Below are 26,176 nucleotides of genomic sequence, written 5' to 3'. Positions count from 1 at the left end.
AAGAAGAATAAGCCGTAATAATTCCTTTTACAACTTTCTTTAATTTCTTTTTTCTCTCTCTCTCTCTCTTTTTTGCATTGGTTCAGACAAAGCATTCAACAAATTCAACTCTACACTCTACAAAACCCTCTCAGGTTTCTTTCTAAAGAAGACAACACTTCACTTCTATAAAATCCCTTTTTTCGGGCTTCCTAATTTCTATTTTTCTTCTGTTAAATGCAGTAACAATAATAATAATAATAATAATAATAATAATAATAATCACTCACTCATTCGATGGCTTTTCAAAGCAAGAAACTCATCAACGACCCTAATGGTAACTGAAAACCCCTAAAAATTACTCTTATCATTTTTCGTTTGTTATTTTTTTTTATTCGATTGTATATTATATCTTGATGTTACAAATTGTTTATGTGCATTGCTTTACAGAGGAACTTTTGTTTGTTCAAAATTTGAGCAGTTTTTTAAAAAAATAAATTAAACTAGTTGTTTGAGTAACTGAACTTAAATCCCTAAAATTACTGTATCATTCTTTTTTTTTTTTAAATTCGATTGCATGTTGTATCTTGATGTGATAGATTGTTTATGTGCATTGCTTGAGAGAGGAAGTTTTGTTTGTTGAAAATTTGAGAAAGGTGGTTTTTACTTTTTTTTTTTTTTTTTGATTAAATGAGTTGTTTGAGTATATATATGATCTTTTATGGAAGTAGAAAAGAGAAAATTGAAATTAGTAAGGCAAGTCAAATTTAGGAATTAAAAAAACACTTATAGGTATTAGGTAGAAGTACTAATTTGCTATGTTTATCATAGAAAACCTAAAGTAAGTTGATATTCAAGAACATTTGTGAAGCCTGTTCTGGCGCTGAATTTACGGTAAATGACAAATTAAACAAGTTGTTTGAGTATATAGGATCTTTTGTGAATGTAGAAAAGAATAAAATTGACGTTAGTGTTTTGTTTTGTTGGAAATGAAGGCAAGTCAAATTTAGGAATTAAAGAAACACTTATAGGTATTAGGTTGAACTTCTAATTTGCTAGGTTTGTCATTGAAAACTTAAAGGAAGTTGATATGTGTCGAAGAGAGGGAAAGGATAGAAGTGTTTTCTTTTTTTCTTTTAAAATTCCAGAACATTTGGGAAGCCTGTTCTGGTGCTTAATTTACGTTAACAGACGAATTACTGGTGTTGTAATGAAATGGGCCTGAATATGACCGAAATGTAGCTGATGGGGGCCAATTTGCTATTGAGGTGTAGTTGAGTGATATCATGTTCTGTTTCAATAGATACGTATGTAGTGGGGATCTAGTAGCTCAGTTGGTTGGCTACCTGAACTTTCATCTTGTTGGTGAGGGTTTGAATCCCCACGTTATAATCCCCTTTCCTTACCCCCTTATGTAATAATAATAATAAACAATTATTATAAAAAACAATAGATACGTATGTACATTTGTGTATGTCATCTGTATTGGCATGATTTTTTTTAGAAGGTTTGGAGGTTGAGGATTAGGGTAGAAGGTTAGTAGGTAGTCGAGTGTTATAGCCAGGGGCGGAGCTAGCCCTTCCAGCGTGGGTTCGGCCGAACCCAGTAGCTTTGGTCCGAACCATATATTTGTATAATTTTTTTTGTCAAATATGTACAAATTATTAATTTAGAACCCAGTAACTTTAAAAAATTAGAACTCCGAACCTACAAGCTTCAAATCCTGATTCTGCCTCTGGTTGTAGCACCTTTATGTGGTGGGGACAGGGGGCTAGTCTCCTCTTCTCCTTTTCTCCTTATTAGTAGTATTTTTTTAGTACTTGCGTAGTATCTTTTACTTAGTTTGTGATTGTTATCTGTTTCATTGGGTGTGTTTATCTTGATACTTTGCTGCCGATATTTTTCTACTTCTTTCTACCCTGTTTCGGTTATGCGTTGTTGTGCTGAGAGTCTACCGGAAACAACCTCTCTACCCCACAAAGGTAGGGGTAAGGTTCGCATACATCCTACCCTCCCCAAATCCCACTCGTGGGATTACACTGGGTATGTTGTTGTTGTTGTAACTTGTATTATTACCAAAGTGAAACGTTTAGTACAGAAAAAAGAACTTACTACTGGAAACATCCCCAATAGTCAGTGCAGGCGCTACCAAAATATGGGCATGATTAGATGTTATAGATCTTTGTGAAGCTTATAATAGGTATTGTAGGTCATATGTTATGTATGGAAAGCCTAAATATTTATCTGCTGTAGATACTGAAGTGCAATGATTTGCAGATGTTGTGACAGAGTTCATTGAGGGACTTATTGAGACCTATCCGGGTTTGCAGTATCTGGATGGTTTTCCTGAGGTGATCTGCCTTTAGTTACTTTCTTCACTTTTTTGTTTATATGATGCTCTACTAAGATAATAAGTGTTGCAAGTTGGTTGTAACATGTGATCTTCTGTGCTGAAAGCCAGGTTAAGGTTGTCTTGCGTGCTGATGTTTCTGGTGCAAAATATGACAAAGTTGCAGTCATATCAGGTCTTCTATTTGAACCGCGTCTCATTCTATATTCAACACTGGAGTTTCTTTTCACTAATAGCACTGATAATTTTGCATTCAGAGCGCCATACATGAGTTGGAAATAGATCAAGCTGGACAAACTAATCTAATTTGTATTATAGTGAAACTGGGAAGCTTCTTATAATGAGTTAGACTATAGGTCTTTTATGCATTGCTTGCTTACCTCTTCTGAAAGAAAATATAAGTTGCTTACGAGATTCTGTTGCACTTTTGTGTTTAAAACTAAATACAGCTTTCGGTAGTTCCTTAATATGCAATGACTAATCATTTTTCGTTTGATAGGGTAATAATTTTATCAGTTTGGTTAGGAACTTCACATAAAGAAGTGGTATAGAACCTAAAAAAGGATGGTTCTCTACAAATAACACCCAAACATCTATACTAACATAAACCTCATGGGTGCTCTAAAAGTTTACTAGAAATAAAAGACATGCCCTCGAATGCACAAAATTGTTTTCCACACCTTCAAGGCGCTCTTGTTTGTTTCACCTTTGTACCCACATAATATTCAAAGGAGCTGCATCCCCTGCTCTGCATCTTCTTTTCCTTCGCTGGACAGAGCCACAGAACAACCTTGACCACTAATTATGTAGGAATATTCATGACTAAAAAGTATTCTTGGGAATATCAAACTCAAACTTGGGATGTATCTTTGGAACTTCAGTGTAGCGAAGTGCAGTTTAATCTGGTATCTTGGTACTTCTATATCTTAGGTGGTGGAAGTGGTCATGAACCTGCTCATGCTGGATATGTTGGAGAAGGGATGCTGACTGCAGCTATCTGTGGGGACGTTTTTGCTTCTCCAAATGTTGACTCAATTCTTGCTGTATGATATACTATTACCCTTTTGATTAGCACATAGACCTATATAAGTTCTTCCCTAATGATGTCTGCCTACTGATCTGATTCAATTTAGGGCATACGAGCGGTCACAGGTCCCATGGGTTGCCTTCTTATTGTCACGGTACCACTAATCCTAGTTGTTAATTTAATTACTGTCTCCTTGTCTAACTCTAGAATCTAGGTTTAATGGGGTTGACGATGCACGTAAAAGATCACCAATCGTCATCCTACTTTTGGTTAAACTGGAAAATTTACTGTTGAAAGAAAGCTGCTGTGGATCGCTATTACATTCTTCATTTATGGTCATAACTCATAATGAAGTTATTTCATGATTTGCTTACATTTCGTAATTACAACGCACTTTGGTTTGTTACAGAACTATACTGGTGATCGATTGAATTTTGGTTTGGCTGCCGAACAAGCGAAATCTGAAGGTTATAAAGTAGAGGTATAACTGTGATATCAGAATCTATAATTAGTTTGTTGTTATTATTGTTGCTGTTGTTATTATTATTATTATGATTATGATAAATGATGATTGCAATAGCCAATTAATCATAAAAAGCTGGAAGATTTGTGCACACTGATATACATGTGTATGTTTATCTTTGTCACCAGATGGTCATCGTTGGTGATGACTGTGCTTTACCACCTCCAAGAGGCATTGCTGGGCGAAGAGGTTTGGCAGGGACAATTCTTGTTAACAAGGTTCACAATCTCTATCTTTGTGCATGTCTTTAGATTTCATTTGAATAGACATAGATATTAGACTTCAGACGTGATTGTAGCTGTTACAATTTTCGTCGCAGTTTAAATCAATTTTTTTCTTATGATACCACCTACAGAATATACTGGAGTTATTTGTGTGTTGTGTGTCTATCTAGTTATCTTTCTCTCTCTGAGAGAGAGAGAGAGAGAGAGAGAGAGAGAGAATTATATTATGGTTTTGGATTGTAATATATCTGATTCTTTTTCCTTAAGTTCCTAGTGCATTCACATGTTTTAATGGGACCTCCTACTCCATTGAGTTTCATATTAGTGTGGCACACAGCTATATAGAACAATATACTTCATTTACTGTGCCACATTACATAATGTTGTTCCAAGGTCTTGAGATTCTCTAAACTCTAAGGACTTCAAAGGAAAAACCAACTTCAATAAAAAGAGATTGATAAGGTCACAGACGGCATTTTGGTGATTTCTGAAAAAAATCAAAATTGTTAGCTTTCTTTTTTTCAACTGCTTTTTCTTCTCACGAGAGACAATAGTATTAAGCATCTCTTTAGAGTTCTTTTCTTTTCAATTGTTGATAATTGTTGCAGAATCTCTGATCATTAGAGTGACAACAATTTCAACTATTTACAATTCATGATGAGAAAGCTGGTATTTTCAATGTTGTGAGCCAAATAGTACTTTACTAAAACCTTCAGCCCCTAAAAGCTGAAAAAGCTTATTCAACTAAAATAATATATACAGATATTCTTGATATATTGGAAGTTCCATATTCTAATCTCGTACCTACTTGAGAATTTCCATCTGCTGTGGCCTTCAACTCTTTTGGAGTAACGAAACATGAAGCCAACTTGATCCTGTGAAAAAAAGAAGATACAGCAACCAAAACAAAAAATGTCGTAATGAGGACATTCTAGGTGTGGAACGTCCATCATCCTTTGTGTTCACATGTTTCTCTATTTCTAATTCTGGTGTATCTGTGTGTGTTTGGTTCTTTCGGGGTGGGGGTGGTTCGGGTGGGATCACATATCCAAATTATCTGAAGGACACTAAAGTTAAACTTACCAAAATTGTCATAGTCTTTTGACAAGTTGTTCCTTCAATTCTCTGTTATAGAGGGTACTTGGAATGTTGTTGTGCTTCTTATGCAGAACTATACATATTAAGAAAAAGACTAAATTGATCTTTTCTGTTTCTTTGTTGAATTCAGTTTCATGTGATACTGGCTAATTTGGGTAGCAGTCACTTTACCTATGTGTCTCACCGTATTGAAGTTTGGTTAAAGTTTGCAAATATCATTGGTTTCAGTTGCTTTTCCATGTATTTTTTCTGAATTTCACTTATCTCAGGTTGCTGGTGCTGCAGCAGCTTGTGGTCTTCCCCTTGCTGATGTTGCAGCTGAAGCAAAACGTGCATCAGAAATGGTTGGGACAATGGGTGTTGCATTATCTGTTTGCACGTTGCCTGGACAGGTGACTTCAGACCGTTTAGGCCCAGGAAAGATGGAGCTTGGTCTTGGAATAGTAAGTTCCTCCATAGGCACAAGGGCACTCATGATTGATAGTAGCAATTGGGAAGAAGTTGACTAAGTCATGCTTTTACTAGATCAAACACGACATATTACATTCATGTTTTGGAGACATGATAATCCTGTAATTTACCTTGGGGTGCTGTGGATATCGTTCTTATGGTTTCTGTTTATAGCACTTTGAGTCTGTTTATAGCACTTCGATACTCGATGATTCTTCAATGGTAGAAGCAGTTGGGTCTCTTCAAGTGTGTGTAAAATTTTTAACCTCTGTGCTGCAGTTGAAACTTCCAAGATCTAAGTGGCGGTTAAGGGCTGACAGACTACTTAGAATTCTGTGATTTTCAATTCTTCATTCTCAAATTGTTTGCACTGTTTTCTCCCTTTTTCAGCATGGGGAACCAGGAGCTGCTGTAGCTGACCTTCAACCAGTAGATGTGGTGGTTTCTCATGTTCTGAAGGAGATTTTGTCGTCGGTATGTGAATACTTGGAGTATGAAAGTTTGAGTTGATATGCACTAGTAATTGATGCACTAAAAGTTGTCTGATTGCTTGAATCATTACTATGAATTGGAAAGGATGAAGTGGAATCACTTTTACTTTTGCTGAGATAAACATTTGATCCTCTTTTTTTTTTTTTTTTTTTTTTTTGTGGGTACTAAAATAAACGAGAAAAGTGAGTCCAAAAAAGTACAACTATGTAGATGTAAGGTTTTGATCTTTGCCATTTATGTACACTATAATGCCACATTAATGAGGAGGATTCTAATATGTTTTTTCTTACATTTTCGTGAAGAAGTTAAGTTGAGCAAAATATTCTGTTGGGGGGCCCAACATCTTGTAAGAATGAAGAGGAAAGTAGAAACATTTTTTGGAGTTATACTATTAACTGAATCACATTAAAAAGAATCATTCATTAGTTAGGTTAATTAGTAGAGGGAAAAAAGAAATAAAGAAAAGTTTTGGAGCTTTTATGCGATCAGTCTATCTTTTCATGTTTCTTTTAGTGAGGTAGTGGAGGATATCACAGGCAATTATTCAAGTGCATCCCCCCTCCCAACAACCTTGGTGTCATTCAGCTTAGTTAATGACACTTGTTCTGCAGATGGAACTTTAACTGTCACTGAATGTCTTTGTAGGAGACCAACTATGTTCCAATCACACGTGGGAGTAGAGTCGTGCTCCTGATTAATGGGTAAGTTTCAGCTCTACTCCTGTCTATAGATGCCTCTGTTATCACCATCCTCCAAGTATTCGAGGCGGGTTAGTTATCACGTTCTGTTCTCATTTTCTGTTGCCTTGCCCATCGTTCCCATTTCTCGCATTTTTGGTTGAGGGAGCAGAGTTGGTTTTATAGTGTAGAAAGATCCTGGTAGCATGCTTTACTCCGTATCTGTTCCTGGCCCGAAAAGTTGGGTGTTACGCCTAAGCGAACGCCCTGGAAGGTTGGGACTTACGACCCACAATACTTGCGCCCGCCAGTACGTTTTTAGTGCGCCTTGCAGGGGCTCGCCCAGAAAACACCTTTTATAACACTAACTATGTGAACAAAACAGTCAAATTTGTTGTTCATGTGTTGAATTGCCATCGGTACCTAAATGTTTTATGAATACGAGTTTTTAAAGGCTATATTTACTCTGTAAATTAGCATGGATGGATTGACTTTGTATTATGGCACATCATGACTTTGAACAGATGGTGCTCGTGAATTGCACAGCAGGGTGTTTGTGCACTCTAGCCATTTTTTCCTTTATTCTGCCATTATAATCCAAGATGCCTCTTGAGATAACGTACTATGCTTCACAAGCTTAATATTAGTCTCTGGATTGATTGGGTTCTTTTATTGCTTTGACTTACTTTTCAAATCAATGCAAGCCCAATCAGTTTTAGATCTGAAAAGTTTCACAAGCTGAAAAAATTTCAAATGGATTCTGTTTGCATTCATGGAGACTTGATATTTGCAGTGGATGGTAGCTAATTTAAAAACAGTTGTGGAGCTTGGCTTAGGCGTTTAAGTATTTTATTTTTATTCGGGAGTGTGCACTATACTCATCTTTTAGTTAATAGATTTTTCATATATGTTCTAAGAAGAAGATATTGGGGACTGCCACTATATCACCTAATCCATTGTGCTAATTATATAATCAGCTTTCTCTTGAAAATGCATATTGTAGAAAACAAGAGACTTCCTATTTTTTTATATTTTCACCGTGTACTTTTTTTTTTTAACCTCCCTACTGCAGATTAGGAGCAACACCATTGATGGAATTGATGATTATAGCTGGCAAGGCTGTCCCAGGATTGCAGCTTGAACATGGTCTAGCTGTTGATAGAGTCTATACGGGGTCATTTATGACGTCACTTGATATGGCAGGTATATCAGGTACATATGTCCTTTTCCTTCGCCCAACGACATTGATTTCTTACTTCAGTTACATGCAGGCTTTTCAATTTCGGTAATGAAGGCTGATCAAGCAATTTTAGACCGTTTAGACGCTCCAACCAAAGCTCCAAATTGGCCTGTTGGTGCTGAGGGTCAGTTTCTATGTCTATTATTGTGTTGCACTATGTATGGGTGGCTCATGCTATTTACTTTTTTTACTTCTGGTTTCTTTGCACTATTTTTATTTCTAGACAAGGAAAAGTGCCCCCCTCATTTGTATTTCTCTTAGTAAAAGAACTAGAGTAACAGAGAGAAAAGTTCATATTAGATAATTCACTAGTATTCTCTTATATCTGTGGGTGATATAACTAGCACATAATCTGTGTGCTTTTGTAGCAATTTACCTGAGACATAAATCTACTTTACTTACTGGAGGCTAAAAATTTCAGGCAACCGGCCTCCTGCAAAGATACCTGTTCCACTTCCTCCATCACATTCTATCCAGAATGACAAGGTATGTCAAATTTATGGGAGATAACTGCAATTCTTACTCTTGTGTGTACTTCATATCTATGTATCATTACTTTGAAAGCACTGATGAATACATACCCCAAATAAGGGCTTGATGTCACTGATACTTGAAAAATATTCGATCGAACAGTCCCTGTCCCAGATGTCAAGTGTAGCTATTGCTTTCAATCTTCTATGGATTTTTTAGGATGAGAGACAGCATAGCATATTATAATTCTGTTGCAGACCAATAATATTTACAGTCTTACTGTCTGTTTCTTCTCTTATTAGACATCGAGTCGGCCTGAAAAACTGAGCCCTCAGGGTCATGTTCTTGAGGCAGCTATTGAAGCAGCAGCCACTGAAGTTGTAAATCTCAGGGATAATTTGAATGATTGGGACAGTAAAGTTGGTGATGGTGATTGTGGTTCTACTGTAGGTCTTGGATAGCCTATTTGTTTCCCTTCATTTGTTCCCGCATTATCTGCATGTAATAAGCTTCTCTGTGAAACTGCAGATGTTCAGAGGTGCAGTGGCTATACTTGAAGACATGAAGAAGTAGTGAGTCTTCTTCCCTAGATTTTTTCCTCATATAGTGTCTCCAAGAAAGTAAAAAGGACAGCAGATTATTCTTCCCAAGATTATTGCATATCCTCACTCCTAGAGGATTAAAAAGCAAGGCATCTGCCTCCTCTTTTTCTTGGGGTTTTTAGATCTCTTGTAAGATTGCTTAGAAGCAAGGTATTAGTTACTTTTGAAATTATTCGGTGTACAGACAAAATGTCGTCTCTGCTTGTTTTTCCACATTTTTCCTTCTTGCACCAGCTGTGGTGTGGTTATTTTACAGTTTTCAGCTTGCACACTTCTGCCTGCAGCATTGTTTGCTCTTAGGATATCCTTATAATTAGTAATTGGGTATAGATAGGTTTCATTTTGAAACAGGGAAGGTCAAATTTCTTTGAGAACACGTGAGGTTTGTGAAAGACAGCTTGATATGTAAGAAGTTGTGTTTAATCTGCTTTGTAGTCAAAAACTTAATGATATGATATGAAAAATCAGCTGCTGCTGTGTGCTTTTCATTTAATATTTTTATAGTTATTTCTATTCGTTATTATTACCTTCTCTATTATGTCTCTTTCATTTTTGTTCATTTCCCTCTCTTCAGTGTAAAAGGTTATAGAAACCTTCCTGTTGGTTTTTAGCATTTGCTGTATGAATTTGAGATAGTTCCATAACAATTCTGTGACTTGAGGTATATACTTTCATCTTTGAGAAAATTTACTCGTGCTTTCTGAATTTTTTCCTGCAGCTATCCATTGAATGACCCTGCAGAAACGATAAGTGAAATTGGATCTTCTGTTGGAAGAGTAATGGGGGGAACAAGCGGTATCTTGTAATGCATTTTCCATGTCTCGTTAACTACACCCATTCTTCCTTTCAACCTAGCTTTACCTTACATGACCAATGTCACTAAACATCTGTATATCTTTATAACAGATACAATATATTCTGTAAGGCAGCATATGCGACGTTGAAAGCGGAGGCTGAGTCGGTTGTCACAGCTCTGCACTGTAAGCTGACTCCTCGGCAGTAAAGTTTAGACTTGGTGTTTGTTGCTTCCAACTGTTTCTTTTGTGTACCAAGCTACTCTTTTGATTCAGGGGCTGATGCGCTTGAAGCTGCTATCGCTGCTGTTAGTAAATATGGAGGAGCTAGTGCTGGTTATCGTACACTTTTAGATGCTCTTATTCCAGCATTGTCAGCTCTTAAAGAGGTTACTATAATGCTTGTCCATGATACATCATTTACAGTTTTTCCTGCAGACCTTATTCATTAAGAAATTTTATGCATTGGCAACAGAGGTTGAATGCTGGGGACGACCCTGTGGATGCTTTTGTTATTTCTGCTGAGGCAGCATCCGCTGGAGCCGAGTCAACCAAGCACATGCAAGCGCTGGTATAGTCACTGTATTCCCTTCTTATGTGTTGAAAGAAAAATAGCATACGTGGTGTTTCAATGGTGTATTTCTATAAATGTTACATAGTTATGTGGTTTGTGCTAAAAAGGTTAATATTTGACACATCACAAAGATATATGAAGCTTAAGCATCTTTAAAAGATGGACTGACTGTAAAGTACCTTTAGCTTGTCTTTCTTCTTCAGAGACTGTTACACCTTTAAGCATCTTCACTCTATTAGACTAAAGCAATAATCCAGGATGAAAATTTGTTCGTATCCTTTTCCTATTTGGCTCAATTCAACAAGGAATCAAAGATGGGAAATGATTAATGTATTGATTCAACAAATTTATCTGGCTTTAGAAGATACCTATAGTTTATTTGGATTTCTATGATTTATATTACCAGATATTTAGTCACGTCCTATTTTTCCAGATTTAGATCAGTACCTGCTTTTACTGCATATGAAATGATAAATCTGAACCTATAGTTTATTTGGATTTCTATGATTTATATTACCAGATATTTAGTCACGTCCTATTTTTCCAGATTTAGATCAGTACCTGCTTTTACTGCATATGAAATGATAAATCTGAACTCTTAGGGCCCGTTTGGCCATGGATAGTTTTCACTTTTTTCCGGAATATTATTCCGGAAAACTGTTTGGACGTAGAATTGTTACCATTTTTTGGAACTCCAGAATTTGAAAAACTGCAAGAAGTTGTTTTCACAATTTTCACTCCAAATCACTCACAAAAATCCTAAAACAACTCCAAGTCATATTTGTGTCCAATCACGACTCCAATTTCCAAATACCATTTTCAACTTGAAATCAAATACTACTTTCTTCCAAATTCACAATTCTTATGTCCAAAGTCCAAACGCCTACTTAGAACATGACCTGACCAAAGGGTTTTTAACTGACACCTCTAGAGGGTTTAAAGTAAGTTCAAGATGTCATTAATTGTTTTAGGTATTCAAAACTAATGATTGAAGTCTTTGTTCCAAGGGGTGAAAATTCATATGATTATAGCTTGGAAATTACCGGACTTCTGAAGTTAATAATAGATTGAGATTTTTTATGGAGATTTGGACTTAAGGAATTCCCAGTTAATGTATTTATTGGAAGCCTTTGCCAAGAATTTTGATTATCTATTTTCTTTACATGTCTTTGTTTGAATGGAGGTGATGGTCATTTAAATTTGAGCTGAAATGGGAAGCTTGTAACAGAAATTCTATATTTGTCTTATTCTGTCTTTACTGCGGTGTTATCTGGCTACCAATTTCTTAGTTCAGTAAGGGTCATAATCAGTTTGTTTTCTAGGCTGGCCGCTCAACCTACATACCTGGAGATGTTCTTGCATCCGTTCCTGACCCAGGCGCCATGGCTGCAGCTGCGTGGTACAAAGCAGCTGCTTTAGCTGTAAAGGAGAAGTATAATGCAGCATAAGCACTTTTAATTGGACATACCTATTACTTCCTGCAGGAGTTGTTTTTCTCTTTCTCGAGGAAGAAATTAACCCAACAATTTTTTGCTCGTACCTTTCTGAGGAATTAGCTTTCCGCTTATGCAGTCCTGCATAAAGCCGAGAGAGTGTAGAAAATGTATGTTACAGTCCTTTATACAGTGTGGAAAAAAGAAACAATGCCATGTAGAATGCGAATCAGTGCACGAGGTTGTAAACTTCATTGTAACAATGAACTTTCTAATTCGGCACCATGAATGCCTGCTACCTTAGGATCTGTGCCCCTTCACAACTTGTTCTGATTGTCTTTGTTTATTTGCTATGCTGCCCCCTTAACCTGTTTTTGTCAATTTTTTCTTTGTGCAGCTCTATAATCAGGTGAGCCGAAAGTTTTTGTCGACTTCTCTTGATGTCTAGAAACAAGTAGGAGTGTGATTTGAACTATCAGTCAATTTGTCACTGAAGGTCCCGGATTTCTGTTTGTATATAATCTTATTTCATCTCCTGACAGATTTAAGCCGTGTGGCTTATGATAGAACTTAAGAAACTTATTTAATTTCGATGTACCAAAAAAACTTCTTGTAGTCTCTTGGGGTTTCCTGTTCAATATTCCAGGGGTGTGGTGGAGCATCTCACTAGGAAGGATTATGTTAGACTTCTCCATCTATTGAAGCGATGGACCTAGTTAAATTGTTAGCGAGTAACTTAAAATTCATTAATAGTGCTAAGCTCAATGCGGAGGAGGGAGGTTAGAGTATAGTGTTATTATATATAGTTATACGAATCTGAAACTTTTCAGTCAGTAGTGCTTGTATTGTTCGTTAGAAGTAGTTAGGTACCACTAAAAATGGTCTACCTGACTATTAAGATCGCACGAGTTAGGCCAGTTAATTTGGGATAGTCAGGGTATCAAACATAGAACGTGATTTCTCTTAGTTCTATGTTAATAAAAGCTGAGAATTAAAATTGAAAAAAGAAGTTACTTAGAGCCTGTTTGGATGGGCTAGTTGGGGTAGTTCAATTTTTTTTTTTTTTTTTTAGCTTATAAGCTGTTTTAGATAAGCTAAGTCAAATGGGTTTAATTAATTTTTTGAGCTTATTTTAAGCATTAAATGGCTTTAAGCTGGTCAGCCAAACACTCAAAAAAGTTGAAAACAACTTATAAGTAACTTATAAGCCAATCCGGACAGGCTCTAAATGTTTGTGGACTATAAATAGTCCAACAATCAATGTCGAGCATAAGCTGAAACAACGAACGCATGACAGTAATTAGGGGTGTACATGGACCGGGTTGGTTTGGATTTTTTAAACACCAAATCAAATCAATTGCGTCGGGTTTTAAAATTTATACACCAAACCAATAAAATTCAGGTTTTTCAACCTCGGGTTGTTCAGGTTGTTCGGTTTTCTCGGATTTTTTGATTTTTTTTTTCGGAATAGTCTTGATACAAAACATATAACTTTTAATTTAAATATTTCTCTAGTCCTAGTAAGATACAATTATATAATTAAGATGTTTCTTAAGAAAATAACACAAAATGTGAGAAGAGTGATGACATTGTATTAAAATATTCAACAAAAGCTAATATAATCGGTTAAAATAAATATTGCTAATTAACAAGCCATAAAAGAAAATGACCATACTCTAAAAATACTAAGTCATGCTAAAATAAGTATTAATTATATGACAAAGAAAAAAAACTTAAGTTATGTATTTTTACTCTCTAAATCAATTATGCAAAACTAAAGAATAAATATTCAACATTATTGTCATTTCTAGTGGTAAATTGAATTTCTTTTGTTAGGATTAGTGTTGAGTTGGTTTTGGTTTAGACTTTATTTGAGTTACTAACATCCATAAGATATAAAACTTATTGACATTCAAAATTCTAAGTTCAAGCTTGAATAATATGATAATAGATAAAAAAAATTACGAAAAAATTTAAGAAATATTTATAAATTACTTTACAAATAAAATTTTTTATGTATAAAATATTTTAAAAATTGAATACATGTAATGTCGAGTTGGTTTGGTTCGGTTTGACTTTTTTTAGTTAAAACCAAACCAAACCAATTATGGCCGGGTTTTTTTGTCCAACACCAAACCAAGTCAAACCAAACCACTAGTCGGGTTTTTTTCTCGGTTTGACTCGATCTATCAATTTGGTGCGGTTTGTCGGTTTACTTTGTACGCCCCTAACAGTAATACGACATGAAATACTAATGATTCAACCGAGGATATGCACAACAACAGAAAGAAAAAAAGAAGAAAAAAAGGAAGAAGAAGAATCACCTTCATGTCATATAAAAAGAATCTAAAATAGGTGTCCATAAAATGAGAGATGGATTAAAATAATTTCTACCAAAAATATTAATCAAGCCCTTCAATTCTACAAAATACAATAAACTTGTCGACTCAAAAGGTAGTATCACTTTGGACTAGTTTTTTGGTTTTAAACTAGTCGGGGAGTAATAAGATCCCACAAAGTTAAAATGTGTAATAGAAATTCGTCCCTTTTATTTTCTTTTAACTGCATAGTGTCTTTTTTAATTTAACCTTCTTATTTGTATTTCATAGTGTTTTTTTATTTTATTTAACCTTCTTATTTTTATTTTCTGCAATTAAATTATACAAAAAAATCTAATTGTATTCTTTGAACGTAAATAAGGGCGTCCCTGGAATAGAGGGGATTACAGTCCCAAACCCTAACCAGCCGACTTTCCCCTCCAGTGAGTACTCTCTTATTCTCTCATTTCCATTTTTGAACTATTATATTCTCTATTTATGCCAAAGATCTAAATTAGAAAACTTAAGTCACTGCTTCATTATATATGAAAGTTCAAATTTTAATGTCAGCATTATGAACTTCACTGCATTTTATAATTGGATGTAATGACTCATTTTCAAACACTACTGTATTTTTAGGATTATTGCTTGTGTTTCTTTCTAGACCGATTTGTTGAATGTTACTCCCTCCATCCCCTTTTATATGAGGGTGTTTGAGTGGGCACCAAGTTTAACAAACAAATGAAGACTTTTGAAATTTGTGGTCCAAAACAAGCCTTACATATTTGTGTGGCTGGAAATTATCTCATAAAGTTTCCAAATTTAGAAACGGGTCTTTATTTTTGGGACTGACTAAAAAGGAAAGAGTGTCATATAAAATGGGACGGAGGAGAGTGTCATATAAAATGGGACGGAGGGAGTATTATCTTTTTCTTAGCTTAATTTGTAGTCGACGTTATGCACGCTTATGTGTCTTGTTGCAATTGATTGGATGTGTTGGATCATTTTTTGATTCAGAATGGAGTTTGTAGTTTTCTTGTGGTTTTTCTACAGTTTGATTTGGTCAACATTATCCCTTTGTGGTTTCTGTAGGGTTGAAAATGATGATGCTTGCATGCTGTGGCATTGGTGTTATATTGATATAAGCGATATTTATAGCCTGGGGTTGTCAAAATTTGGTCTTTATTGAAATTTCAAGCCCTTTTGTTATCTAATTCAGGCAGCCATGGATGGAAATGGCGGTATGAATATACGAAATTGGGGCTTTTTTGAGCCAACGGCAACAGTCCTGAAGGGACATTTGGGCCTGCAACTCATGTCCTCAATGGACGAAAAGCCCCATTTTGGCAACATTTGCGAGAATCACCATCACCACCACCAACAACAACAAGCCCATCAACCTGACCATCCTACAGTTATGGCGTTGACTAATGGTGGTGCGTTTCATCATCATCGGGTTTGTGGGCTCTCGGAGTCTCCCATGCCAATGGATTACATGAGGGAGATGTGGGTTAATCATAAAGACTATAGAGAGAAGTATTTCAATCTGTTATCTGCAAACCACCACTATCTTACAGGTTATGGTTATTTGCCTGAGACATCTTCCACTCAGTCTATGCAGATGCACCAGCAGCCAAACTTGGTGAAAGTTGAAGCTGCTCCTTTGGTGGAGGAAGAGGTTTGCCAAGAAATGGATATAGGCGGTCTTGCTAAGAAAAGGGGACCTGGTAAGTCCGAAGTGCTGAAGCCCCCTAAAACTAAGAAGGCCAAGAAAGCTACTAGGACTCCTAAAGGTGAGTCTACCCCTTCTGTTCCACGGGCAAGAGCTCCCAGGAAAAGTGCAGAAGTTGTAATTAACGGGATTAATATGGACATTTCGGGAATTCCTATACCAATCTGCTCATGCACTGGGGCTGCTCAGCAGTGTTATAGGTGGGGCTGTGGTGGGTGGCAGTCAGCTTGCTGTACCACCAATTTGTCTTCGTATCCCTTGCCTATGAATGTAAAACGGCGTGGTTCAAGGATAGCAGGTCGGAAGATGAGTTTGGGAGCGTTTAAGAAGGTTCTAGAGAAACTGGCCTCAGAAGGATATAACTTTTCTAATCCAATTGATCTGAAGCCACACTGGGCAAAGCATGGTACAAACAAGTTTGTCACTATCAGATAGATGTATGGTGGAATATGCTAGCAGTTCTCCTTAACATAGGCACGATGCGTTTCTGGTGTACATAGTTGACTATAGCTTGGACTGAGGCTTGTCAGGTAGTTTCTAACCAGTGAAATTCAAGTGGTGCTCAGATTTTGTCCTGTGGGCACTTGGCTAAGATTTTCCTTTCAGTTCACCTTTGTTGTCAACGCAGATAGCACACTGACGGTAGTGGCAGATTTTGAAAGTTGCAGAGGAGGTACATTTGTTATGCAATTGCGGGTTCTTAATTCACTTATTTCTGATGATCTTTGAATGGAAAATTTTGCATTCTTTTATTTTTTATTACCCAGATGTTGTCTTTCTAGCTGTTGCTTCATGTTAGATCTTTTTTATCTTCCTACGAGGGAATCCTTATATTTGATCAACTAAATGCCTATGTCCTGCACTACTCTGGTTGAATGTTATTAAACCTGCGTTTGGTCGCTGTCCTTTTCAAATGGGAAATTCCTTTTGACCTGATGTATGATATTTCAGCTGTAGAAATGCTAAATATTGTTATGTTTTCACCTCCTAGAGCATGTGTCAAATTCTGTCTAGTGGAGTGACTTGTACAGTCATGTGCACTCCCTTAGGTTTAGACAGTGATGGGAATTGCTTTTTTAACAAATTATTATTGGACCCTAACAAATATGATGATTTGTTTAGACTGATTGATGAATTAGCAACAGATTTTTGTATTACTCGATTTCTCTTGCAATACAATAAAGATCAGCATACGCCACTAGGCCTTGTATAAGGATGTCACACCCGAAATGGTCCAAGTTTATAGTTTTTAAGCTGATACCATTTGCTAGTTCGGATTAAGTTCTTGTCATGTTAGTATGTTTATTTTATGCCAAATGTTTATCAGGAGTCTTTTTGTCTCATTAGAGTATGCCAATAGAAAACATAGAAGACTTCTAAGTTCTAATTAAGGGTTCATATAGAGGATCCCAACTTGCTCAAGAAGGAGGTGTAGCTGCTGGTGTTGTTGCATAAGAGGACCTGTGTTAACCCTTAATTAGAATAAAGCCAGAAGATTGAGTCATCAAAAAGCCCATGTTTCCAATATCCTTTTTATTTTTCTTGTAACCATTTATATAAACAATATAAAATGCTTATCCTAGCCTTCTTTTAGTTTAAGGCCATTTTATCTCAGACATGACCCATTTTTCCAATGGTTACCTGATTTTTTGGTATGTTCAGAGATAATGACATGGTCTGAACAAGAATTCTTTCTTCAGCTTAGGCGCCTCGCCTTTCCCAGATGTGCATACTCATTTCTGGGACTACGTCTTATTTGAAAGTTCTAATTTCTACTGAGAAGTGTTTTCGTATTCCGGACCCCGCGCATAGCGGGAGCTTAGTGCACCATGCTGCCCCCCCCCCCCCCCCCCCTTTTTTTTTTTTTTTTTTTTTTTAAAATTTCGAATGATACAAGAAACAGAGCTAGTCTTTGACTCTCTTTCCTGTCATGAGCCACTGAGATTCGAAATTTTCTCACTTGAATTCGTCAAAAAGAAAATCACTCTCTTGGATGGATCTACTCTCTCTCTCCCTGAACATTGACATGTTCTTTCATTCTTATAGCCACAAATAAAACGATACAAATATTTCATACTGAACTCTTCAGTTGTTACTGAGTAGTCCATATATAACCTTGGCATTTTAGAGTAATCCTTATGTTTCGTAAGACTTGTAGCTTAGAATCCACCTATAGAAATTTTAATTTATTCCATTAGGCGAAAAACAAGATTTTGGAAATCTTTATTTGTATATTTTCCATTATGTATCCCACCTGAATAAGAGGATTAAATATGGCTCAATACAAGAACCCCGCAGACTATTCTCCTCACTGCATTCTCGTTTACCACAATACGTAGCAAGCAGTAAATAGTTGCGTTTCAATTTTGCTGGATATAACGAGTTTTGTTGGTCCAACTGAGCGCATTGCTTTTGGTTCAAACTATGCATAGGTATGAAAAACAAATTAAATCTGTATACATATAATAAAATCAAACTTATTATGAGCTCATTGATCCTGAATTCGCTTCTAACAATGAGCTGACCAAAAAAAAAAAAAAATTGTAGCCTCAGCTTACATGCAGTGAGCCAGATTTCTTGGAAATGGCTCTTCCGTCGTCGACATATGTAATTTAGGATTGCTGCACATTTTCTCTCGATCTTATTGGATCTCTTCATTACACTTTCTAATCGGATTTGGAGATTTCTTCCGTGGAGAAACTGTAATGCACGACTTTACTGGAGTCTCATATTGTTTTAAGTGTTCTGTGCTTTTTCTTGTCTGTTTCAAAATGGATTGATATGTTTCCAACAACCGGTAGTGTGATTATATGCTTTCGTCATATGTGAAAAATAAGAGGAACGTGGTAGATGCCATTTTTTAGGTGAACCCTCTATTTCTATGGGCCACTGGACCTATAATTAATTCTGGACAAGAATGTTACGTGAGAAGTTATCATAAAACATGGCCATTCCGAAATCTAATCATTGAACAAGATGTGATGAGAATATTTACAAGATTATAAAAATTGTTGTAGAATTAATAATTAAAAAAAAAAAAAAGGAAAGACCGACGATTTTAACATTTTAGCAGTAAAAACTGTGGATTGATCAGGGTTTCAACAGATATTTGTTTTTCTAAAGTCCTTTGGCAACCTTAAGCTTTTTATTTGTACCTCAAGCTGTCAACATGACTTATTGATGTGTTTATTTTTTTCCTGATTCGTGACGTTACTATTTAACTAAACATATACCACTGGTCATACAACATTGTAGGATATACAAGGCACTGCATGAAAATGACTACCACCGGTCGCAAACGCTAGTAGTTTTGGTAAATTGAATTCATTTTAGAGTACTATTTTGACTAATTGACTCTTTAGAAAACCAAGAAGTTATTTATCAATACACTTTTCTTTTTCAGATTTGTTTCAATTAGTGGAGTGTTAATTTAGTGAAACGTTAAAAGAAAAATAAAAGGTAGTTTAAGCAATAATTTATAATTAACACTATTAGATATTTTTCTTAAAGGGTACTGTGCAAATTTAATATGATCAGCCAGAGGAAGTAATTAATATTTCATTTAGTTAAAAATCTCCTCTTTTTTTTTTTTGCACACGAAAAAGGTCTGTCCCTAATGGGTGGATGTAGTAATTGAGTGACAATGTATCTGTAATTGTCTGATGTTTGGTGGAGAGATGGATCAAATAATGACAATAAAGGTAAAATAATGCCAAAGCTGCAAAATAAACATCGAGGTAGCGTGAAAGAAAGTGAAGTTAATGAAGTGTATTTAATTGTGCTGAAAGAGTAGAGACATGATGTGAGTTTGGATTCCCGCACACATGCAACATCTCAATAGAATGTCTTTGGTAATCATCCTTTATAATTATTTTTCCTATTAAACTAATCACTTTCTTAATCATCAAATAAATGAATATCTTCACTGTCCCTCAGATGTATGCTGACACATCAAAAACCTTTAAGCTCGTGTTTCTTAAGGCTTTCAATTGCATTTTCTTTTCTTCAAATTAGAATAAATCAGGTGATATTTATTAGCATATCTATCAATAATGTTCAAGAGTTATGTTAGTCACACACCGTAATCTTAACTTTTAAACGGAAATAGACAAAAACTTAATGGGAATTTTGTTAATTTAGCAGCTTGATCCAATTTCTGTAAATTAGAGAGGTAGATTGTCGTGATTAAAATAACTAGTTTTAACTGTAAGTTTGAACAGATGATTGAAGATATGTAGTCAATGTTTACACATTGTAAAAGTTTCTTGAAAGGAAAACGAATTTCCACTTCATACATAATTATTGAAAAACAAACTTATTTGATAGAAAAACATTGACAAGATTGAGTCTGGAGTGACAAGCTAAGGTACATATTCGAAGCATATTGAAGTACGTAGAAAGTAAGTAATTAAGGAGGAACTCCCTACAAAAGTAAAAGATTCCAATCTGTGTTACTGCTTTTCTGTTTTTTTTTTTTTTTCTTTCTCCTTTAACACTTCTATTTTTTTTGCACATAATGATGATCACCACATTGGTGCACGCTGCTAGGAGCTAGTGTTGATCTCTGTATACTAGTCCTTTTAACAATCTCGAGTAAAGTATACTGCTTAAACAAAATTTGTTGATTCGATTAATTTAAATTTGCACTGAATTGTCCCTTAAAAGAGTTAAATGCTTTCTACATTGTTATGGCTCGAACAAGAGACCTTTAATTAGGATAGAGGGATTTCAATCATTCCATCATATACGTGATAAATGAATTAAAAGTACGCATCAATAAAACCCCACCTCTATAGGATATTTTATACTGCAATATGGCTAAAATCCATCTGCATTTAATTAAATATAGATGGAATGACGATGCTTGCTTTCTCTAAAAAAGATATATAATTCAAAATTGACCCTTCCTTAGAATAAAAACAAAAAAGAAAGGAGTAGGAATCAGAAAAAGAGAAAGAGAAAGAAGTAACCAAGATCATTTAGATCTAAATTGGTTGCAACAATAGACTTCCTTCAAGTTTTGGCACCCACATTTTATGTGTAAAAGGAAAAAGAAAGTGCGGGAGGTAGAAAAAAGACATACTCTCTCCGCCCTAATTTATATGACATACTTTATGGGCGAAGCTACAGTTTAGGTAGAGTCTGGACAAACTTAGTAAGTTTTGTTTAGATCATATATATGTATTAAGAAATTTATTAAATGTGTACAAATATTTAATTGTGACTAAAACAAACTATAAATTTGATAGCAATTCATAACACATGAACTTCAAATTTTGATTCTACCTCTGCATCCTTTCCTTTATACATAGTATGTCCCAGAAGAAATATTACGCTTTTTTATTTAGAAATAATTTAATTTTAAACTTATGATTTTACCTTTAATGAGATTAATTACAGCGTCATGTATGTCTATGGTTTATCTCAAACAACAATTTTCAAAAATCTTTTGTTTTTAAAAAAAAAAAATATGTTGTGTCTATCAAACACCTCCAAATAAGTTGGGAGATAAAGGGAGTAATATAACAAGGATTTAACTTTTATAGACCGGCAATATTTTCTTATTAGGCCACATAAAAGATAATGAAAGGCAACTATTTCTATTTAGTTGAATTAATAACCTAAAAAATAAGATAGAAATATTATTCTACGGTATGTTAAATTCCAATAATTGTGTACAGAATATCCCTATACACAATTAATGAATATAAGTTAAATTCAGGTACATTAACACTCAAAATAGTTTGGTGATATGACATTTTGTAGAAATGTGGTGTGGTGGGAATGGGGTGGCCCAGACCGAACAGTTGTATAGCCAAACGTTATTTGCAAAAGACAATTCTGCTGTTGCTAATTCACTGTTTTATTGATGCTCTGTTTTTTTTTTTTTTTTTAACATGATGATGTAAAAGTAACCCTCAACTCAATTTTGACCAAAAAGAGTCTTTCCAAGTAAAAAAAGAGCTTGCTATTCAAACTCAAATGATTGTGCAGTGGGCTGGTCCTCCATCAATAGGCATGAAAATAGGGGTTAATTTGTAATTTCAAAGGGAGTACTTCCAATTTATATACTGTAGGCGTAGAAAAGATGACTGACAAAAATAAAAGACTTATGTGTACACATTGTAATATGGATCTGCTGGCACAGTAGTTGTGTAATGTAATGTTGCTGTGCATGTATTTATGCATGCAAATTTACTGTGCCCATCAACTGTAATAGTGATTTTGTTGTGTACTTTTGTCTTCGTTATTTTACCTTCTTGGAATTTTCTTTTCTTATCGTCGGTCCAATTGATGTCCATCAAATCAAGTTTGGGGACATTGTGAATGGATTGGGATTTGGGAACCCAAAAATCCTAATCGAGATGAAAAGCTTAGGTCTTATCTGTCTAAATTTGATTAATAAAATTACTCAATACTTATGCCTGATAGGCAGTGGGAGCCACATGCAATCAAGATGTTCAAATTTATCGAAAAAATATACTGCACAAATAGATTAAAAATTAGTATATATTGTATATTATTTTGAATACCATGAACACAAAAGAAATACACACATGTTTAAATCAATATTAGGTGTGATGTCTATGATTTTTTTAAAAATCCCCTTATTAGAATTCTTGATAAAAGGTAATCTATAGTTATGAAATGAAATAATGGAGATACAAAAACTAATCTGGATACCCATTAAAAACCCCTCTCAAACACTAACTCCACCCCCAGCCACTCCCAACCCCTTTAATTTCCAGCAAAATAAAAAAATAAAAAAAAATTATATATAAAGAGAGAACATTTTATTTTTTTCTGCCCAACCCAATCTTCTTCATTGAGAAAGAAGTTTATTAAAGGAGACTCTTCAAGAATACCTGGTGAAAGCTGAAAGGTGAAGCAAAGGCAAGTAAGGGGGGCTATGAAGAGAAAGCTGATAAAAAGTTGAAAGTCCAAAAGCTATCTATAGAGAGATCAAAAAGCTGATCATACCTAAAGAAAAAAAAAAGGCTTTTTATTATTTTCCTCATGGTTTTTAGCTCTTTCTCTTCCCCACATCTTCTTCAAACACCCTCTCTCATATCCTAGAGTTTCATTAATTTACAAGAAACCTAGGAGTTAAGTTTAATATTCCATTTTGTCCTTACTCCTTTCACTATAATTTCTATACACAAAAATCAAGAATCCATTAAAGTCATGTTTAATTCTTCAATAGACCCCTTCACTTCCTTAGAGAATGGAAACAATTGTAACAATAAAAGAAAAAGAAGGCCAGCTGGAACCCCAGGTACAATTCTTGAAAAATTTAGCATTTTCCCAATTTATTTCCTTTTTTTTTTTTTTTTTTTTCTATCTGATATGTTTGTATTATTCTTGCTATGTAAATGAATTTGCTATAGATCCAGATGCAGAAGTGGTATCCCTATCACCAAAAACTTTATTAGAATCAGATCGATATATGTGTGAGATCTGCAATCAAGGATTTCAAAGGGACCAAAATTTACAAATGCATAGAAGGCGGCACAAAGTACCATGGAAGTTGCTAAAAAGAGAAACCCCTATTGTGAAAAAAAGAGTTTTTGTGTGTCCAGAACCAACTTGTCTACACCATGACCCTTGTCATGCTCTTGGTGATCTTGTTGGTATTAAAAAACACTTCAGGAGGAAACATAGTAATCACAAGCAATGGGTTTGTGAGAAATGTAACAAAGGGTATGCTGTTCAGTCTGATTACAAAGCACATCTCAAAACATGTGGCACTCGTGGCCATTCTTGCGATTGTGGCCGCGTTTTCTCCAGGTCAGTTAAAAGATATTTACATGCTACTGTACATAAAAATAAAAATAAAAAAAGACAAATTATGTGCTGCAATAGTTTCACTATGTTGTTAGCTCTAATATTTTTTTATCCTATTTTGATGATGCTAATTAAGATTTGCTAATTATTTTCATGTTAGTCTAGATGAGTGCAAGCTGGCCCGGATATTATGGTTATAAAAAAAAAATTAGTTGCAACGGAGTGTTTAAGCTTTGTGAGAAGGAGAAAAAACAAAGAGCGAAAAATGCGAAAGTTGTTTCCATCCATGGATATAGCAGCCTTATTAGTGATTTATTTTTATACTATGTGGCTCCCCAGAAATCAGGTTCCAATAGGCCCATTCTTGATACTTTAAAATTCTCCATTTGTTAAACTTAGCATCTCAATCCTATTTCTTTATTAATTAACATGTGTATTGGGTTTCTTGCTCATGGTTATTTTATTAATTCCATGTTTCTATAAGGAATGTCTTCATTGACTTCTCCAGAAAACATTCTGCTTGTTAATTGAAAAAGTACGAAGATCTTTGATCCTATCAATATGCTTCAATCATATCTAAATATCAGCTCGGCTGTGTTCTCTCTCTTTTTTTTTTTTAGGTGCGGTGTAGGGTAACCTTTTCATTAGTTATATTAAAGGTGTATTCATTCTAGTTTTAGTTGACATTTTAATCACACTCAATATTTTGGTTACTTCAGCTTTATTTCTTGTTCACATATTCGATAGACTTATGGTATAACCCGATTTGATGAAGTACACAAACATATCTCTTTTAAAAGCTTAATATGCCAGAAAGAGTAGACTTTTATTTACCTAATTACGTCTTCAGTATACTTAAAATTTAACGAAATGATTCAATTTGTCTTTGTTAATTTAGGGTGGAGAGCTTCATAGAGCACCAAGATGCTTGTAGTTTTGGCAAGCTTCGATCAGAATCACAATCTTTACAATTACCAACACCTTGCCTTTCTCGTACAGCTTCAAGTCCCAGCCCTTCAAGTGATCACACTAATAATCTCATAAGTACTAATGTCCCATGGCCTACTTTTCTTATGGCTGCTCCAAATGCCATAATAAAGAAACACGATTTAGAGCTCCAGCTCTTGACTACTAATCCTACTACAACATCTTCATCTAGCCCCATTGATATCTCCGTCTCGTCTAAATCTCGCGAATATCACTCCACTCATAATCTTCAACTATCCATTGGTTCGTCGGATCTCAGCGAGAAAAATGACTCGGAAAATAATGACACGCACAGATCGAGAAATGTTCTATATGAATTTTCGCCGGAGCAGTTAAGGCAGGCCATGGGTGAAAAGGCCTATGCGGAGGAGGCAAGAAAGGCAGCCAAGAGAGAAATTGAATTGGCGGAACAAGAATTGGCCAATGCCAAGAGAATTAGAAGACAAGCACAAGTGGAATTAGAAAAGGCTCAAGCATTGAAGGAAGAAGCAATCAGGCAAATTAATTTTACTCTTTCACAGATCACATGTCATGCTTGCAAACAGCAGTTCCAAGCTAGAAGGATATTAACAACATCAACAAGTATAGTTCCTACTTATCAAGTTGAGAGGAATGATGACCAAAGTATTCATCTCAAGTATGCTACTTGCCAAACATCACTTCTCTAATTGTACTAGTTAATATTGTATTTCTTCATCTCTACTTTGGACATGTTTCTCTTTCCTTATTGTTTCATTTTTGGGTCCTTTAATTTTATTTTGTTGAATGAATATAAGTTTAGTGTGGATGCTGCTGCTATGATAAGTTTAGGTACTTGGATTACCAAGCTCGGCTGTCAAAAAGAGTTACTTGGTGTTACTTTTTTATCTAGTTCTTGCATGGTGAGAGCCATAATGGAGTTTTTCAGGAACGTAATAATATGAAAGTGAAATCTCTTGTGGTATGAAAATTTCCAGGGGTTCTTGATTTTATGACTCTCAATTTCAGTTTATGGGATCACTTGTCTTTGTAGTTTGTTTTAAATAGAATGATACATTTCTATATATTTTAGAATGATTTAATTTTAAACTTATCACTTACCCTTAATAAGTTGATTTATAGTCAAAAAATATTTGTCTTGTTTAGAATCACATATTTCCAAAAAAAAAAAAAAAAAAATTGAAAACTTAATTTTGTGCATCATATAAATTGAAATGGAGGGAGGACTATTGATCATTAATATTGTAAGTTTGTATACCAACTTTTCATTAAGTTGAGTGAGTTGTGTTTCCTTCTTTTTCTTTGGAAAATAAGGCAAAAAAGAGAAAGGAACAGCTAGAAAACAGTGAATTTAATATATTATCTGCGATACCCTCAGCTTTTTGGTAGTGTTAGATTTTGCGTTTGGACTATTTCAAGATCTTTGTTGGCTAAGGTGGTC

The 26,176-nt window shown here is 35.0% G+C and overlaps 3 protein-coding genes across 8 annotated transcripts; all 3 read left to right on the top strand.

Annotated features, from left to right (window-relative positions):
• Positions 1 to 57: 57 nt before the first annotated feature.
• LOC132602368 (putative 3,4-dihydroxy-2-butanone kinase) lies at positions 58 to 12,237 on the top strand. 4 transcript variants are annotated; one of them, XM_060315253.1, is made up of 21 exons: positions 75 to 134; positions 223 to 316; positions 2,257 to 2,330; positions 2,441 to 2,504; positions 3,260 to 3,372; positions 3,463 to 3,510; positions 3,766 to 3,837; positions 4,008 to 4,097; positions 5,471 to 5,644; positions 6,042 to 6,125; positions 6,789 to 6,844; positions 7,893 to 8,023; positions 8,092 to 8,184; positions 8,482 to 8,546; positions 8,834 to 8,977; positions 9,060 to 9,103; positions 9,852 to 9,935; positions 10,040 to 10,113; positions 10,204 to 10,316; positions 10,403 to 10,498; positions 11,824 to 12,237. In XM_060315253.1, the coding sequence occupies exons 2-21, from the start codon at positions 277 to 279 to the stop codon at positions 11,947 to 11,949; spliced, it is 1,785 nt and encodes a 594-aa protein (XP_060171236.1). In that variant the 5' UTR covers positions 75 to 134; positions 223 to 276; the 3' UTR covers positions 11,950 to 12,237. The 4 variants fall into 4 exon arrangements, with proteins under 4 accessions (XP_060171230.1, XP_060171240.1, XP_060171236.1 ...); XM_060315247.1 differs by having other exon boundaries at positions 58 to 316; XM_060315257.1 differs by having other exon boundaries at positions 58 to 316; positions 2,437 to 2,504.
• A 2,155-nt stretch (positions 12,238 to 14,392) lies between these two features.
• On the top strand, positions 14,393 to 16,920 carry LOC132602351 (protein BASIC PENTACYSTEINE2-like). Of its 3 annotated transcripts, none has more exons than XR_009567753.1 (3): positions 14,393 to 14,695; positions 15,345 to 16,514; positions 16,613 to 16,920. XR_009567753.1 is itself a non-coding variant. In XM_060315237.1 (2 exons), exon 2 carries the CDS (start codon positions 15,478 to 15,480, stop codon positions 16,417 to 16,419), a length of 942 nt encoding a protein of 313 aa, XP_060171220.1. In that variant the 5' UTR covers positions 14,395 to 14,695; positions 15,472 to 15,477; the 3' UTR covers positions 16,420 to 16,920. The 3 variants fall into 3 exon arrangements, 1 of the variants encoding a protein (XP_060171220.1); XR_009567751.1 differs by having other exon boundaries at positions 14,394 to 14,695; positions 16,591 to 16,920; XM_060315237.1 differs by having other exon boundaries at positions 14,395 to 14,695; positions 15,472 to 16,920.
• A 5,725-nt stretch (positions 16,921 to 22,645) lies between these two features.
• Positions 22,646 to 25,515, top strand: LOC132602338 (zinc finger protein SHOOT GRAVITROPISM 5-like). The gene is made up of 3 exons (XM_060315232.1): positions 22,646 to 23,260; positions 23,373 to 23,772; positions 24,668 to 25,515. Exons 1-3 carry the CDS (start codon positions 23,170 to 23,172, stop codon positions 25,422 to 25,424), a joined length of 1,248 nt encoding a protein of 415 aa, XP_060171215.1. The 5' UTR covers positions 22,646 to 23,169; the 3' UTR covers positions 25,425 to 25,515.
• Positions 25,516 to 26,176: the final 661 nt, after the last annotated feature.

The sequence above is a fragment of the Lycium barbarum genome, chromosome 1, assembly GCF_019175385.1.
Source record: "Lycium barbarum isolate Lr01 chromosome 1, ASM1917538v2, whole genome shotgun sequence".
Lineage (NCBI taxonomy): Eukaryota > Viridiplantae > Streptophyta > Magnoliopsida > Solanales > Solanaceae > Lycium > Lycium barbarum.
This window is presented reverse-complemented; position numbering and strand designations above follow the sequence as displayed.